This window comes from Aulostomus chinensis, chromosome 8 (genome assembly GCF_037954235.1).
Source record: "Aulostomus chinensis isolate RoL2024-O1b breed Wild chromosome 8, RoL_Achi_v1.0, whole genome shotgun sequence".
NCBI lineage: Eukaryota > Metazoa > Chordata > Actinopteri > Syngnathiformes > Aulostomidae > Aulostomus > Aulostomus chinensis.
Window position 1 is genome coordinate 10109813 of NC_141327.1, and position 17892 is coordinate 10127704.

The 17892-nt window shown below is 40.3% G+C and overlaps 1 protein-coding gene across 1 annotated transcript; it reads right to left on the minus strand.

Moving 5' to 3' along the window:
* Positions 1–886: 886 nt before the first annotated feature.
* On the minus strand, positions 887–16276 carry sec23b (SEC23 homolog B, coat complex II component). The gene is made up of 19 exons (XM_086210808.1): positions 16075–16276; positions 14347–14574; positions 13970–14027; positions 13382–13468; positions 12571–12807; positions 12161–12243; positions 11909–12053; positions 7359–7517; positions 7088–7203; positions 6861–6984; positions 6674–6754; positions 6491–6580; positions 6246–6352; positions 5801–5954; positions 5528–5605; positions 5198–5359; positions 4955–5041; positions 4037–4258; positions 887–1924 (listed from the first exon to the last, which is right to left on the minus strand). The coding sequence occupies exons 2-19, from the start codon at positions 14565–14567 to the stop codon at positions 1835–1837; spliced, it is 2301 nt and encodes a 766-aa protein (XP_086066934.1). The 5' UTR covers positions 14568–14574; positions 16075–16276; the 3' UTR covers positions 887–1834.
* Between the last annotated feature and the right edge of the window lie 1616 nt (positions 16277–17892).

Here is a 17892-nt window from a genome sequence, read left to right on the forward strand (position 1 = left end):
TGGCTGACAGACTAGAACTGATCCGTTAGGATTTGATAGGAGATAATAAGACAACACATTTCCTTACAGCTTTGCTCTAAGCCTGCGAATCACATGGACATGAGCATCATGAATGATCACTAAAGGAAAAAAAGAATAATGCTCTTTTGTTCCATTTAACAGGAACACATCTGCAGTGTTTGCATGCGTCAAGATGCCCATGCATGTAAAAACACAGATTAAAATGACAGCGACATGATTATTCCCCTGTTACGGGATCATTTCATGTTCCATGCACAGTATGGCTTCAAATCACATGGTACTGCAGCACTCTGAAAAATTGGATGGAGCTCTTGGCATTTTTGCAAGAGTATCCATGTCAAGAGATTAAGAGTTGTACTATAGCATTTTTTTTATTTGGCCTTGAACACCTTTGGAGCATATGTGGATTCAAAGGGCAACACTGTAGACCCTAAGCTCTTGATGGACACAGACTTCATTTGTATTTCAGCGGCAACTTCCGCTTAAAGCTGCTAAGAGTAGAATTTTCCGCTAAACAGATAGCCCCCAAGGATTAGTCTTCATAATCTGCAGTTCACTGATCCTCGAAATCATACTGTCTGGGTGCTCTGAAATCAGCTTACAGTGACAGTAGATGGTGTGTGAGTGGTTGGGTGATTGGGATTGCATGCTCTGTGGGTTTTATGTACAGTGGCAAGGAATGAGGAAAAAGACAATTGTTTAGGGAGTGTCATTTCCAATCTGCACAGAGGATAGGTCACCTAGCGACACGGTGCCATTCTCTCACACATGCTCACATGCGATGTCTGACATAATGGAGGCCTTTTCCTCTGTTGGACATGTGTTGCACAGCAGAATCAAATAAATCTATAACCCCTTGTGAAGACGCTCTCACGCAGTTTTTAAGAGTATGTGAAATATGGATTAATCAAATGTACGACGACCTACATTTCCCCTACCTAAGCATGCTGATACATGAGGACAGATGACACGGACAGAATCTACTTCCTGCCGACAGGCCTTTATATGGATAGTATTAACAGCAACAACTGTCCCTTTATACAGTATATTAAAGTTTGATTACAAAGACACTTGGGCAGTCATTGGGTACAACATACCAGATGGTAAGCGAGACAGGATGAGTAGACTAACCTATTGAAGTTAAAAATAAGTCTAAATGTTCTTCATTAAAACAGCCTCATTTGAGTTGATGCGATCAACTTGAATTCCTCAGAACATTAATCCTCATTATTCAGAGGGAATTTTCTTGGAAAACACTGAACGCTAATCCATGATGGATTTTCTTTTTGTTGTCACTGTTTGATACACTGAGTTTAACATGAATTAACTCTGTCAACGTTTTTACCTGGCAATAGGCATACCTTAACAATTTCTTTAGTGAGAATTCTTCATGTCACCTTGAGCTACAGAGAAAGCAAACAAGAATATATGTTTTGTTACAGGACAAAGAAAGACAAATTATTCTAATCATTCCCCCTTTCAAAAGGTCATGTCAAATATAAAATAGTTGATGTAATATTGCTCAGTGGAGGATAGTCTGGAGTATTGGTTAATTTCTTATAAATAAGAAGTTAAAGAAACTGAAAAGAGATGTCACTACTTTTGTTTTTAATTAACAGGGTAATGTGCTATTTTCCCCTCATTAGATTCCTTTTCCATCACTGAAGTGAAATGTAGAGCACACACAGTACACACTCTGGGTTCAGCTCCTTTACAAAAACAAGGGAAAATGTTTCTGGATCCCGATAACAGAACTGGAATGTCTTATGACTCCTCTCTCTTCTGTGTTCTCCAAGGTGGAATAAAGAGACGTCTACGCAGAGCTGGACACAGCAAGTTTCTTTAAGTGGTCCATGAAGACCTGCAGGCTGACATCATCTGTAAGGATCGGCGCTCCCGTCTCCTACACAGGAAAAACAAAAATATTGCTCGAGGTTTTTTTTTTCTCCCCCCCCCTTCATTCATTCAAATAGTTTTACGACTCTGATCCCCTGATCACTTTGGTGAACTAAGTGCTGAGATTAGTTCATGCTCGACCGTGTTGTCCCGGTAATCTCATTGTCAGACAGCCATAGTATTCACAGGGTTTGTATATGGCGGGTTATGGTTCAGCTGTCCCCTTGACATGGGAAATAAGAGATTAATTCTATTTTCAGCTTCCAATACTCTCCATTTAGGAAGAGGGGTTAGTTAATCCAAGACCTGTGTTTGCTGACAGTTTCACTTTAAATCTTCCAGGCTGTCAGTACAGATTGTTTTTCACCCCGAATAAAGAGAATCTGGTGGTTTTTAAGTCTTAATTTGGGTCCAGAAGTGGATCTCTTTTGGAATCGCTTCAAAGTCTGATATTGTTATGAATGCAGAGTCATTTCCATCTGTGGCTGTTCATAACCCAATATTGGTGCAAATGAATATGAGTGGGAGGAAACAAATCTGAATAATCCTCCAAATTTGGAACATTTTTAGATTTTCAGAAAATATGTTCTCATATTTAACAGTGGCTACACACTACAATCATATTTAGAGTTTACAAAGTAAGCAGATTTACATTATGAACATATCAAAGAGAATAAAAAGACTTTCACAATGACATGACATCAATATCTGTAGATAGTAGTCTTAAAAAAAAAAACAGTATAAAGTCCAGTTTTGCAGAAGTCTCTTTGATGTGGAAACAATAATAAATATAATTTATAGGCTGTACTGGCTTCTCTGCACTGGCTCCCTGTCAAATTCAGAAGAGAATTCAAAATTCTCCTTCTAACATACAAAGTCCTCAACAGTCAGGCTCCTTCATACCTGACAGAGCTCATAGTCCCTTATTACCCAGCTAGAACCCTTCGCTCCCAGGATGCAGGGTTACTTGTGGTTCATAGAGTCTCTAAAACTAGAATGGGAGCCAGAGCCTTCAACCATCAGGCTCCCATTTTGTGGAATTGCCTCCCAGGTTTGGTTCTGAAAGCAGACACCTATGTTTAAGAGTAGACTTAAGACCTTCCTTTTTGATAAAGCTTATAGTTGGGTCTGGCTTAGGCTGGCCCTTAGATATGCTGCTGTAGGCCGAGACTGCCAGGGGATCTCCCATGGTGCACTGGGCTTCTCTCTCCTCCTCTCCGTCTTACTGTACTTGTTACTAACTTGTCCTCTTCTCTGGAGTCTTTGTGCTTCCCCACTTGATCCCTGACTGATGCTGCTGCTGGAGGAGGGTGCAGACCTGAAAGGTTCAAGCTGCCACCCTTTGTATCAGTATTAGTACTAATAGTATTTATATGAGTATTATCAATACTGTACCAGCATTAACATTAGCACTGTGTTTGTATTGTATTTGCTAGCACATAATTGCTCATATTATGCTGGAATTAATTGTTTGAGTAACCTGTGGATGTCATTATTGGTAGCTAGTTGTTGTTTACTGTCCTTCTCCTTCCAGCCTGTTCACGTCCCGTCTGTCCATCATTCTCTTCCCTTTTCTCTCTCTCTTCATCTCTGCTCCTCTCTTTCCTTCTGTATATCCGTCTCTCTCCATTATCTGCCTTTATCTCTGCCTCACTCTCCTGCTGTCTTTGCCTCCAACCGATCAAAGCAGAAGGCCGTTCCCACTGAGCCTGGGTCTGCTAAATGCTGCCGCCTGTTAAAAAGAAGGCTTGTTGTCGCTGCTGTTGCAGGATGTGCTTGCTCATGGAGAATTGTTGGGTGTACATTAGTTGAAGGAGTGAGGTTCTAGACCTGCTCTACTTGCAAAGTGTCATGAGATAACTTTTGTTGTGATTCCCACTAAACAAATAAAACTGAAATGACTTGACTTGTCACAAGGATTTAAAAAAAGAGATATTCTTCGTTATGTTCAAAATCAGCCAAAATTAGTTGTAATAGCAGTATATCAGATATCTCCAAAAAACAAACAAACCAAAAAAACAACAACATTCTGTGCGTCCCTTGTTTAAAAACACAATTCTTTATCTGTGCTGCATCAGGGAATCATTTTTGATCTTATGGGAAGTTAAAAAAATGGTACCTGTCCCCAGGCGTAGAGGTTGTTGTGGGTCTGGGAGGGGTTGACCTTTGAGAGCAGGAAGCGAGCCTGGGAGCCTCCGTGCTCTGTATCTATGTAGCGTGGCATAGGGAAGCGGGTCTGGAGGATCTCCTGGGCATCATCCAGGGGAGCCTGCAGCAGTTGTTTAAAGTTCTCATATTCTGCCATTTCTTGGTAACCAGCCTTTCGCCACTGGGCAATGGTCTTGGGAATCGGAGGAAAACAGGGGCAGAATTAACACCAAACAGCCTCAAGAGTACAATTATGAAGGTCAAAAGAATATTCATAGATTTGTGGAACTGGAGTAACCAAAATAAAGATTAGTAAGACATGTTTTCAGAAATGCGCCATTATTTGATGGCATTTTCACATGTAGTTCTACAGTGTGAATAAGTTGCTTTAATATCAAAATCAGAAAGCAACCTGAAAATCGTTAAATAAGAATTAAATGTCGCAGCCATTAAATAAGGCCTTGGCAGATAACAAGTTTCAAAAGTGAACTATTTTTTATTCACTGCTGCCAAATATTTCATTTGCATGGTCTCTCTGTAAATGCTGTATCATGCCTGAATGTAGATGTGATATGACTGTCAGTACAGACAAATTAAAAGGAAAAAACGTGGTCTCCGAAATTGACCAGAGGGATGAACACCATTAAAAAAAAAAAAAAATAAATTCTGTGACTTGTTGTTTTGATTACGGAAAGCAGAGTGTTTGCTCCAAAATCCTAAATTTTTTTGGTTCACTCCAATTGGAATCTGATGATCAAAGGTCTTAAAATCTGTTTAATATAATGGTCATACTCAAACTATCCAGTGACCCATCTGTATGCTGCAATGACCATTATTTTTAATGGACAGTTAAAGCCAGCAATATTAGGATTTTGTCAGAAAAATCTACCTCTCCATGGTAGATAACCAGTTGGAAAAAAGTGTCCATCAGCAAGATGCGATCAGGCAGGATACTGCTGCTGTCCAGGAGCACAGGCTGCACAGAACACACACACACACACACACACAGTTAGAGTATAAGTGCTGAAACATTTGAAGAATTCAGATGGAGCTCTTAATGAAGGCAGAGATGCTCAGCTACTTCTGAGGTTCATGTGAGAACGATCACTGCTGTTAAAGGTGTCAGGCTGACCTCTGGTGGCCCATAAAAGGAGTATGAGTAGAGGATGGGCTGGATCATGATCAGAGACTGGGTCAGGTCCTGCCTGACAAAGTGGTGCCTATAATAGGACGACTCATCTGGGCTGTTGTTGAACACCTGCAGGAATGGCGACCGCCGCAGGTGGAACATAAACTGCAGGTGGGGGGGGGGGGGGGGGACATTTTTAAATACATCATTTTAATCGAATAAAAACTGGTAATAGTATTACAGAATTTGTAAGTCTAATACAGATAGAATTTTATTTTAGAACAATTATTTACAGATTCACTTTGATAAAATTCGACTAGTAGATGAGTTTACCTGAGGGTAAAGCGACAGAGACTCTGACAGTTTGAAGGATGTTGGATCATCTTTATTGAACTGGCCAAACTTCTGACACTAAACCCAAAAAGAGACAAAGCAAAACACTGAACATACCACAGACTAAACCATTTCATAACCTAAGACTTAATACTTACACCACAAGATCTCAGAATGACGTTATAACTGTTTATAGTGCGCATTCCTGACATATTCATTAATGGATTGCTTATCACATTATGAAAGTGGTTGATGTGTGGGTGTGACACTCACCAGGCGAATGAGCTGCCTGTCAAGCCAACGCAAGACATCTGGCCCCTCCTCTGACTCCGCTCTGAAGACTCCCAGGCGGGCCATGAGCACAGCGGCAGCTTCCTGGTCGAATGATGACTCAATGTGCTGAAACTGGGACTGCGCATCTGCCCAGCTACCCAGAGGGAAGGTGGAGGAGAAAGTTCAAGTTAAACATGGGTGTGGTGTGAACGACACACAGACAAACAGGCCCTTAAGGATGTTCTAAAATTTAAGGAATGTAAATTCCATTTCAGCGGCTTGCATTTCATCTGTCACTTTCTTGATGCAACACCAACTACCACATAATCAACACCTGATAATCCTTTCAGACTAATTAACTCAAGAAATAAGATGGAAGGTTGACATGGAATAAAATACACATTTGAGACTGAATCTCTCTGTGACAATAAAACCAAAGTCTTACTTCCTGGCAATGGTGGTGACCCGTATTCTCCTCTGTGTGTTGGAGTGCTGGTACTGGGTTACAAACTGAATAGCGCCTCGGCCACCCTGGGGTACTGGTGCATTGTGCTACATACACAGTGGAAACAGAGATACTTCAGCTTTTCCATTCCAACACAGCAAGCGATTACTTGTTCTCCAAGTTGTCTGCTCGGTTGATGTAGTTCTCCGCAGTGCTCATAGAACTTGAATGTAAGTGTATTCTACCTGATTCACCACCTCAAAAAAAACTCCCAAAGTGCTGGATGGATTGAGACTGCACACTTTCCACTGGCTTGTGCCACCAATACCCATCTCCTACACAAAAACAGAATATATTACAATGAATGCCAGCACTGTGCAAAATTGTATTCAGAGGAGCTTTTGTTTTTCAGGACAATAATGACTCACATTCTCTGAAACACAGGAACCCTTGGAGTTCAGGGAAACACAAGGTCCAATGGCCCCGCAAACCTTCAGCTCCCTTGATGTCTACATGGGCAGAAACACAAGACAGCCATAAATCCTTTGCGAATGTGAGGTTCTAATTCATGTTGTAAGCACAAACGCATTAAATTGACTACAATGGTTTTCATACCTTGACCTCGAGGACACCTCCGAAAGCCATGCGGAAGTCTCCGTTATAGTCTTTACTGAAGACTCTCTGGAAGGTTTGCTTGAACAGCGAGGTGTTGAAGGAGTCTCCCATCACTATGTGACCCCTAATTAGACAGCAAAACAATCATTGAGATCAACAATAGAACACGTGTGAAGAACACCACTTAAATAATGTGATACACTCAGTTGTTTGGACAGAGCACATACCCAGTGAGGTTTGATAAGCACTTCATCTCCAGCAGCCCAGTCTGGTCCAGAGCACAGGCGTATATATCAATGCTGTGGCCATTGACAGCTGAGCGGTTGGCCAAGGCTTCATAGTACTGTATGACATAAAAACCACAACATTCAGTATATAATAAATAAAATTTAACAAATAAATATTGAGTCTTTTTGGATGTTTCTTCATCAAAAGATGATGACATATCAGTTACTGGAGTTTAAAATCCAAAGATCTGTATGAGAGGGTTCACGTCACCTTGGTAGCTTTCTTCAGGTGGCGAGCGTTATCCTTCTGGATGTCATGCCAGGAGCGGATAGGGGTTTTTAACTCATCGCCCACCACCATGCCTGGGCCCTGGGTGGGGGGCCCTCCAATGAACAGCATCACACGGGCACCTGTGTTGGGGAATGTGCCCTAGGAGCAAGCAGAATAACATTGCCATCAGACACAAGACTGGAACGTCTTTTCTTCATATTCTGAAAAATGAAACGTACATTAAACATTTAGATCCAGATTGATCCTCTGATGGACATTTTACTCTTTGGTGCAGTTGCAGGCAAAAATGTTCTCCTTGAAGTCTTTTGGCTGGGAGGTGATTAATGAACACTAGTAGATCACTAAACAATTTCTCAAATCTGCCATTTAAAGAGAAGTGTTTGGGGTTGGGATTGGGGGTATAAGGCCTCCTAATTAAAAAAAGAAAAAAGATCACCTTTGCAAACAATTATAAGCAGACATCTAAAAAGGTGCAGTAAGTGTTATGCACTTTGTTAAAGCATTTTATAGCTCTACATTGAGACAGCCATCACTGAGTGGTCAGAAACATGGGTCTCCCAGTCCCTGGACTCTGCAATAAACAAAAAAGTGCACAGATATAATTCTCTCCCCTTACAGCCTGAAAGTGGAAACGGACACAAGAAAATGTCTTTTTGGTTTTACTGAAGAGTGGAAGACCAACATTACATCACATTATATCAGTAATGGATGTCAGCACGTAGAGCAATTTAGCTCTTACTCAAACGCCATTAAAACATTTTATTTTCAATCACTCACAGAACCTTTTAGACAAATGCAAGTATAATTAAACATTTTATAACCAGGTTTCACAAATAAGTTCCACGTGGTTCAAGTGTTGTAACAAGAATCTTCAGACAAAATTGGCCATTCCTGAGAAGTGTATTCAGGTTTAAATCATTATTCAACCAAAGAAAACATTCACATTTAAAAATAAGAGCACAAACCAGTCTGAATTGAATGTTAATGTTGGGAGTACAAGAAATTTGAACGAGAGCTCTCAGCCAAAACTTAGAGGTCCAAGGGCCTTTTCTACAAAGCAGGATTAGAGCGTTGGTGAGATATCTTCAAGGTCAACTCAAAATTTTCTACACTATGAGACGGAGGTTGACTTTTAAGGAGAATATATGACTTTGGTAATATGTGCTACACACCTAATCAGGCTAGCTTGACCAGAGCAAGCTAGGAGATAAAAAAAATACTCTGACCAATCATGATTAATGGACAATGTCTCCACTGATAATTTGACATTGCTGTGCAGATTGCAGGAAGGTCTCCCCAGAGCTGGTAAAAAAAAACACTGTGGTAATTACTGGTGAGTCTCTCTGAAAAGTATTGGTTTTTTTTTTCCATGCAGCATTATTTTTGCTGGTTAGTGGAAGATATGCAAGTGGCCAGGTAGGTGGATCCTAGTCTGACTCAGATTGTGTGTCACTTTACATTTCCTCATAATTGGCACATTTATGAATAAAGACCCAGCTGCAGCTCAAAGACTAACAGCAATATTGATATTATTATGAAATACACCACACATTGATTTAATATCAAAGGTGATTATTAACACATCCATTTGTGCCCTAACGAGAACGAGTTAACCCAGAAAAGAATATTCAGTCATTATCTACTCATCCTTATGCTGGTTGAGTGTCAGGGGACTTTTTTGGTCCACAAGATGAACAAACTGGCATGTCAAGTCTTCAGCACACTTGGATTACTTCAGACCAGCAGAAAGGAGTAATTCTATGTTGTGTTATATTTGTTTTTAAAATTGGTCACATTTCAACTCCATTTTTTGGGAGATTTGTGCAATGTTTTTTTTTTTTTTTCCTGTAAAACTTTACCGGTGTTTTGTGGCCTAAACAAAAAAACAAAAAAAATATTCCGACCTTCCATCAGAATGACTGAGAAGATGATGTTTGCATTTTAGGCTGAACTTTAAGTCTGTATTGAAATTACATTACTCATTAGTGAAGGATCATAGTTCACTCCTCAAGTAAATATGTATTTCTCCATGGCTCTGTGTTGGTGATTGGTCATCTAGTGCTGGCTCTGTCACTTTCATATGATGTGCCAAAAACAGGTGAGGACACCCTGGCTTGACAGAGTGAACTGGTAAACACCGTCATGGTAATGTTTATCGCTGACGGTGCTTGTCTTATTTGCCAGACTACGCAAGCTGAAAATATCCCAGCTCCTGCTTTATAGTACAAGTCCCTGGAGTTAAGGTAAGTCAGTGGCACACTGGCATAATTGTGAGCGTTTTAAATCAAATTTTAACTTAATAATAATTATCTCTTATACACTGATTGAAAGTTATGTCATTCACAGACAGCAATTTAACAAATACAGCAGATGACAAAGGTTTTTCTTTTATTTGGCTCGGCCAAACACGATAGGCAGACTCATTCATCAAATGCCTCCAGACAAATCAGTGAACCTGAGGTCGCTGAGAGAGGCAAATTTATTCTAATCAGGCCTGGTAAAGGAGAGGGCAGCAGTGGAATGATCTGTTGCACTGTCGCATTACATAACGCTGCAGATTAGAGGATAATGATGGCGGAGGGAGAAAGAAGGCAAACAGGAACCAACCTTTGAACCGACACAGCACACATACTGTTCCTGCTCAAGATAATTATCAGGCAGTGTATGCATTTCTGAACCGTAACATGTGGAACTAGCATCTCGAAGAGGCTGAAGGTCAAATCACTACAAAGTGCTTCAATAAATGACTGCTGGTGCTTAAGACACAACTTCAAATACGTGTCCCTGCAGAGATATGGATCTGTCAGTCGGTGGCTCATGCTTCCTTCGTTCAGCAAAAATGTAATTAGACACTAGCTCAAGCGCGACTCTGCGGTTACAAAAATGACAAATAAAATGAAAATATATAAAGATATCATACTACAGAACAATTTCTAAAATATTTGTGTGAATTTAATTGAGGAAGGCTGTATCTTCAAGTACTGTTCCTTTTGTTCTAAGGAGGCTGTGGTTTGTTGTACAGGTGGCTTGTACACTAAGTTACAGCAACATTATACAAGAGGGTGTGACCCCTTCACTGTCGTCACAACAGTGACGCTAAGGACAGTACAACACACCCTTGAATGTAACACTGCAATATATAACAGTTAACAACAACAATTAATGATATAACACAAACAAAAACTCTTATCTGTTTCACGGCAAATACTTTAGGTCTGATTAGTACCTGGAAAGTGAGCAGTCACATCGACAGAACAATAAACCCTAGTTTAACACTCTCATACATTCATCAGCCTTTAGTTAAGACCTAGCAGGGGAGATGTTATTGTGGACTTGATTCAATGTGTCCTAGTTCCTTAAACACTTTATCTCTGTCCCTCTCTTTCCTTCTGTATTTCTGTCTTTCTTCATTATCTGTCTTTGTCTCAGCCCCTCCCTCCTGCTCTCTTTCCCCCCAACCGGTCAAAGCAGAGGGCCGTCCCCATTGAGCCTGGGTCTGCTTGATGTTCCTGCCTGTTAAAAGGAAGGTTTTCGTCGCCGCTGTTGCAGGACGTGCTTGCTCATGGAGAATTGTTGGGTGTAGATTCATTGAAGGAGTGTGGTACTGGACCTGCTCTACTTGTAGAGTGTCATGAGATAACTTTTGTTGTGATTTGGCGCTATATAAATAAAATTGACTTGACTTGACTAAACTGATTAACCACCATACAACAGAAAACTGCCTTGTTAGCCAAGTGTTCTTCAGAATAAGATATCTGCTGAGAACATTTTTTCTGTCTATGGACAAATTTATCACCGTTTTCTCGAGTGCCAGATCGATTGATAAAGTCGGCCAGTACGAACTAATCACATATATCAGAATTGGCATAATATCTGCCAACAGGAAAACTTCTTTACAGAACATAATGCAGGAAAAAATACTTTATCACGTCAGTCAGTTATGATAGCTAGGCAGCCATCCAGCATAGTGTGTCAGTACATAGTCAGTATTAGCATGACAGATTGAATGGTGAACATCTGTTCCCGTTCATTCTGCAGCTCAGCTGATGACAGTGTGGGGGTTTGAGTGTTGACGTCACGCTACGTTGTTACCTAGTTACTGACACGCAATGCTAGAAAGGAAACAACTTTAATCGTTGTCTTGCAACAACAAGCTTGTTTGCTACACTAGCTGGCTAGCTAATCACAGCTGGCCTTGGTGCAGTTACAACATTGTAATATCCTAAGTCTGTTTTTCCACCAGATGAGTTCTGCTGAAAGGGGGGGGGGGGCGGCATGGCTCAGGGGTAGAGTGGCCGTCTAGCAACTGAAGGGCTGCTGGTTGGATTCCCGGTGACCATGTCTAAATATCCTTGAACAAGATGTAGAACCCCGCGATGGACTAGCGACCCGTCCAGCTCCTCTCACCTAATGTCAGCTGGGATAGGCTCTAGCCCCCCCACGACCCTTAACGGATAAGTGGTATAGAAAATGGATGGATGGATGTATGTATAAGCTTGTTTGTTTGAGTGTGTCAGTGGATAATTTACCTCCAACAGACCAACAGCCACAGACAGTGCAACGCCAGTGGAGCGGAGGGGCCGTTTACCCTGAGGAACTGGCCAGGGGTCTCTCTGAAGCTCACCCAGCAAGTCAGTCAGATTCATGTCAACTCTGTGCACAGGCTGAAGGAACCTGGATATAAACACACACTGAAATAAGACTGGGAAACCCTTGGCTCTCCAAAAATTAAATTTAAAAATGTCACTTTCAAAAGGCGCAGTGTTACTTCTCATCCATACTTGCAAGAGGCTGCAGCATCCTGAGGTGCTTGTGGGCGTCCTTGCGGTCCGGACGCTGCTGGTTTTGTTAAACCAAGCATCTCCTGAAATAAAAACATGAAAAAGTGTCACGCTATTGTGTGTGTATTGTGTTTAACAAGTTTCTCCAAGGAATCCAGGGTAAGAAGAAAATTATGAAATAATAATAATAAAAATATATTTCTCAGTATTCTTGCCAGTCTGACAGCCAACTTGACTTTAATGTTAAATGTTTTCAAGAAAACAAATTTTGACCCAAACAAAAATTTGTTATCCTCAACATCTCGGAGGCTTCATAACAGCTCGTCCCAAAAACTTCCATTAGTCTCCTTAGAAGCCTTTATTTGTCTTTGTCCTTGGTTTCTTTCCTCCTTGCCTCTGGTTCCACCCACCTGGATCTGTTTGGCAGAGAGATCCTTGGTACCCCTGAACACGTAGCTCTTGGCGATCCCCTCACAGCTGAGCTCATGAACCTGGACCATGCGCCCAAATGTGATGAGGCCCACCAGGGCGTTGGGTGGCAGCAGGCTGAGGGACATTTGGAGGGACTCCTTCAGGGCCTGCAGGTCCTCTTCTTCCAAACATGTGTCCACCACATACAGGAAGATCAGAGGAGTCGGGGGTCCCCGCTGTACAAAACACACAGCCACATTCTACTTTGAACAGGGTAGAATCAATGTTGGGAGTCTGTTTCCAAAATATCACCATAAGGCCAATGTGATGTTGCTGGAGGCTCATGTTACTTTAAAAAACAAGTACATTATTTATGAAGTAAAGCACTTGTTAGCCCCAATAGCAGTGAGGCTAAATCCTGAACAAAGCAGTCTGATCCAGTTGTCTTCTATTAATCAATTATGCTTTTAAAAATTCAAAATGCAACATGATTACTACAACCTTCTTGTAAACTCCCTAGTAGCATTACTAATCTCAAATTTACTGTACGTTTAGAGTCTATGTACCTTCTATTGAAGCTCTTCTGAACCCATAACAAAAAAATACTAATGTATTTACATGTTTCTCGGTCATTCGGTGACACTGAGCTCAACTGACCAACTCGTGGATGTAAGGCTGAGCAAAACCCAACACCTGTGTGAGCCATTATCCAAACTTCTTATATTCACCTTTGCACGGTACATTTTCAGTACTTACAGTCTCCATTACGCATGGCAGAGGTCAGAGTGTAGACATGTATGTGGTATTTACCTGTACTATGTACTCGATAGTGGAAAACTGTGGCATGAGTTCTGCTGGCTGATTAACTTCTGAAATGCCTGCATAGGAGGGGGGGAACTGCAGAGACACAGGGAACAACATTACAGCGTTCGGTAATGTCAAGAGGTGAATCACAATATTTTACAGCAGGGTGTCAGATGTGTTTGTAGCACTGATTTCTATTTTTTTCTTTTAAGCATTTGATAAAAAAAACCCTCAATAATCACAATAAGTGAAACAACATTTCTAAACATATATGTAGATTTTTTTTAAAGACTGTCTTGTCTATTATGCACACTCTGTCCACAACTCAGCAATTTTACATAATAAAAAAAGAAATAAATCCACAAGTGATGGATTTTTTTTCCCCCTCAGATATGGGAATAAAGTTCAGTAAGTTTAACAGTATTTATCTGCAGATAGAAGAGGACTTTGTCAGAGAACAAAGATTTCCAAAGTTTGACAAAAAAAAATCCCCCCCCCCCAAAAAAAAGTAATGTGCTGAAACTTTTAGTCAGTCTCATGAGTGCAGATAATCTAAAATCAAAATGTCATTCACGGTCACTAATCAGTACTTACTGGGTTTCTCTGGAAGCAGAAATTGCATGCCCATATTTTTGCCCTGAAGTCAACTTGACTGTAAAAAAACAACAACAAAAAAAAAGGGGATCATGTCAACCAGTGGATTAAGGCATCAGTATGTATTTTTAAGCATAAAAAGCCAACCAGTCATGAAATATTCAAACACAAGACAACATGTTCAAATCCTTGCATGAAACATAGATCCTAATTGAAGATATAAAGAACAAGATTAAGAAATGTGAAAAACACTGCTAATACAAGACAGCTGCATATTAATAGTCAAAATTATACTCCAAATTTAATAGCCTAATTTCTTGTTTTCTGTGTCAAGTACACATCTGTTGGAATGGAAATAATTTGTCTCCGCTGCTCACCATAGTGGGTTGAGCACAGCCTTGCAGCTGGGCCTGCTGCACATAACTGGCTCATACTGGAGGGGAGGCAGGTCCGGCCTTTCCTTGAGGGGCGTAAAGAGGCAGGAGACTGGCACCACAAGCCTGGTGGCTTCCAGGCGGCTGGAGGGCCACAGGTTCCAGCTGAATCTCACCCCATCCCTGTCCTCGTTCTGTTGGATGAATTCCTGGTAGGTTGCCATTGCTGAGCTTCAGCAGGGAAAGTCAAATAGATGGAGTTGATGTTGTCAGTCCAGTGGAGGAACAATATTCCCAGTGTCCAACTGGTAGTGTCAACTTGTTTCTTTAAAGACTATCCATTCTTTCGTACTGACAGCACTGAACTTTTCCTACTTATATGGGTGCTCGTTTCTCTACCGTTCTAAAATACAAGACGGATAATTGAAAATATGACGCACGAGCATAACAGGGACACCTGATCAGCATGTTTTGATGACGTGAGTACTGTGTGGAGGAATGCTATGATTTATTTTTATCTCCACCTTTGAATAACAATAAACATAGCACCAAAATGAGTCTCTGTTGTAGGAGCTTTAGACTCTCCCTCTTTCAGTCAAATATCAAATTTACAGTGGAGTCCAATGGCAAGAATCTCATCTGTAAATAGCAAAGCCAAATGTGGCAGTCATGTGTTATATTGAGTGATTATCTTCCATTCATGAGTTTCTTCCTGATTCAATCACTGAATTAACCAATACTTCATTCACGTCAGAGACTCTAGTAAATGATCAATATATATCAAATTCACAAATTCAAGTGAGAGGAAGTAATTCACACAATTACAATTAAGAAATTACATTAACAACCACCATTACTCATTTCTCAAAATAGTGGGCAATTTGTTTCTGTTGACGTCACTTGATCATCTTCGTTTCATATTACATTCACTAATGAGTTATTTCATGTTCGAATTTTTTTCAGTACATAAGAATCATATCAATCGCGGGGACTTGGCCTAAGAAATATCTGCAAAACACGATCATTATTGTAATGATTTTTAAGCAAAATTACCAAACCTTTTTAACGTCTTCGTTGAGTGGATCTCGCCAATGTCTGTTATACGGCAAAGTTCTATATATTTGTAAAATTAAAAAAGGTTTTGATGAAATCACATAGGGATTAATCAGTGATGATATTAACTGTTAGCTTCCTAATATATAAGGTTTGTATTTCTTTGCTTCTTCGTATGTTGGAAATGTGACCTTTATCAGGTCATATCTCATGACGCGTGCCGCAGAGGCAAAGATGCTTTTAATATTCTATGCATATAAAAGCATTTTTCCCATTTTCTCCCTCTTTAAGACTACAAGGAAGACTTGGAAATGCAACAGTAAAACAATATTCAATGCTAGTATGTATTAATATCGAGTGTTTGTTTAGAACAAGCTACAAGCCACGTATCATCAGTGCGCTATCTATCCTGGCTACCATTCCAACTCAGTTCATTGAGAAATAATCATTCTAATGATAAGACGAGTAAAATTCAAAACAATAACGACAGTGACTGTAGAGACCCAAATCCATATTAACGTTTGCAAGACAATTTGACACACTGCTGTTGTCTATGAGCTGGCGCTAAATTGAAGCCTCACCGGTGTTAGCTAACAGATGTAGCATTAGCCCACTTCCTGTCAAATCCTGAACAGAACAGAAAAGGGGAGGCCTAGCCACGATCTGTCACTCGCTTACCTTTGATATCAGGTTAACCCCGGGGTCTCGTCAAAACGGTTTATTCCGTGAAAAATAAATTACAACATTTGGACTTAAAATCCAACGAGAGGACAGAAAAAGAGACGTCGGTGAGGGGAATCGCTCCCTGCCAGCCGGCTTCTACACTTCACAAGAGTGACGTGTTACTCCCACTACAGCCATCTCCCATTGGCTCTTATTTCCATGACGTTTCAAGAAAAGCGTGCGTTTGGAGAGAAGGGAGTTGTGGGTAATTGAGTATACAACGTCTAAAGCGATTGTACACGCCCCAGGGGTTGGTTTGGGAGTTCATGAGCGTTAATAGGCTTTGTAAAACATAACAACGGGGGATTTCCATTGTCTCTTATTATGGTAATGTAAGTTAATCATAACCAACATTAAGAGCACACTCAATGAAAAATAATGGTAGCCTTAATTTCTGGTTAAGGCCACATGACTCTTCCTAATTAGTCAGGCTCAGTTCTTAAATTTACAAGTACAAATACCATGGAGGCTTCCAAAGGCTAACCTCGAGGTTATCTTCATTTATGTCTTCATCAAAGTGCACCAACAGGGTTGAAATGTCCTACATGCTGAATGTGCTTATATCAAAACTGTGTTCACGCTGAGGTTAAATTAAATATGTTGTGCACAAAAAAGCAAGAATTTTTCTAGAAACCCCCCTGGTAACATCAGCAGATCTTGCAGCTTGCACACAATGTTTGCTGGTGATAAAATGGATTGACTGGGTCCTGGCAGTTATTTTAATCTGTTTTGGAATTTGAGGGGCCATGGATTGTGTGATGTCACAAAACCTCTCCAAATAATATCTTACTGAGTTTTGACCTCAATCTCAGGGGTTACTTGTGCAACTCACTGTTCTGAAGTCATTTAGCTCTTAAATGTGCTATATTATTATATTATATATATTATTATGTGCTATATAATATTTTTATATATATGCTCATATGTGGTGAAATAAGTTTTAATATTTATATATATTATATTTGTTCGACCTTAAAAAAATCAATTTCACCATTTATATAATAAAATGTTGATGAGAGAGTATGTTTCATGATATCATCTTGGCACAGAATGGAGAAGGGGAAATATGTATTTCGATACCAAACAAAGGTCATGTGCTAAAGTTAGCTGGTGGTATGTCTGACTGATCTGACACATGTTATTATGGGGCGTTGCCTTGCTTTCTGGGCAAATCATCACATGTGACAATTAACATCTGTATGTATGGAGAATCCAGCTGCCCTGGAGAAGTTAAATCTGCTTGCTAATAAAACTGGCAATTTGTATGCAATATGCACAGATTTACACAGTATTAGGTGGCCTTGCAGTGATTAAATTTTTCAAAATGATGAGGCCATGAATGGCCATGATAGCCTACACAGGAGGGGACAAACTTTTTGTAGAAATATGCAACAGAAGGAAGAAGATTAAGAAAGAAGGACGAACAAAGGGAAGCATGTAGAATGGTCCAAACAGTAAAACACAGACAATGGCAGCACAACACCGAACATAATGCTCAGGGAAGTAAGGCAGATACAGCCAAATAATTCAACATCAATTCTAGATCTTTTACCTCATTCTCCATGACTGTATATATGACTCCTTTATTTATTATGGAATATGAGTGACTTTGATATGCTGTGATAGAGAAATTTAAGTGAAAGCAAAAGTGTGAGAAGATGCCTGGATCTCCCCCTACTTCACCCATGCATGGTCTTTTCTGAATTACAGTTTTGGTTGAGAATATTATAGGCTACGCAGCAGCATCGCCTGTTTTATACATACAAGTACCCT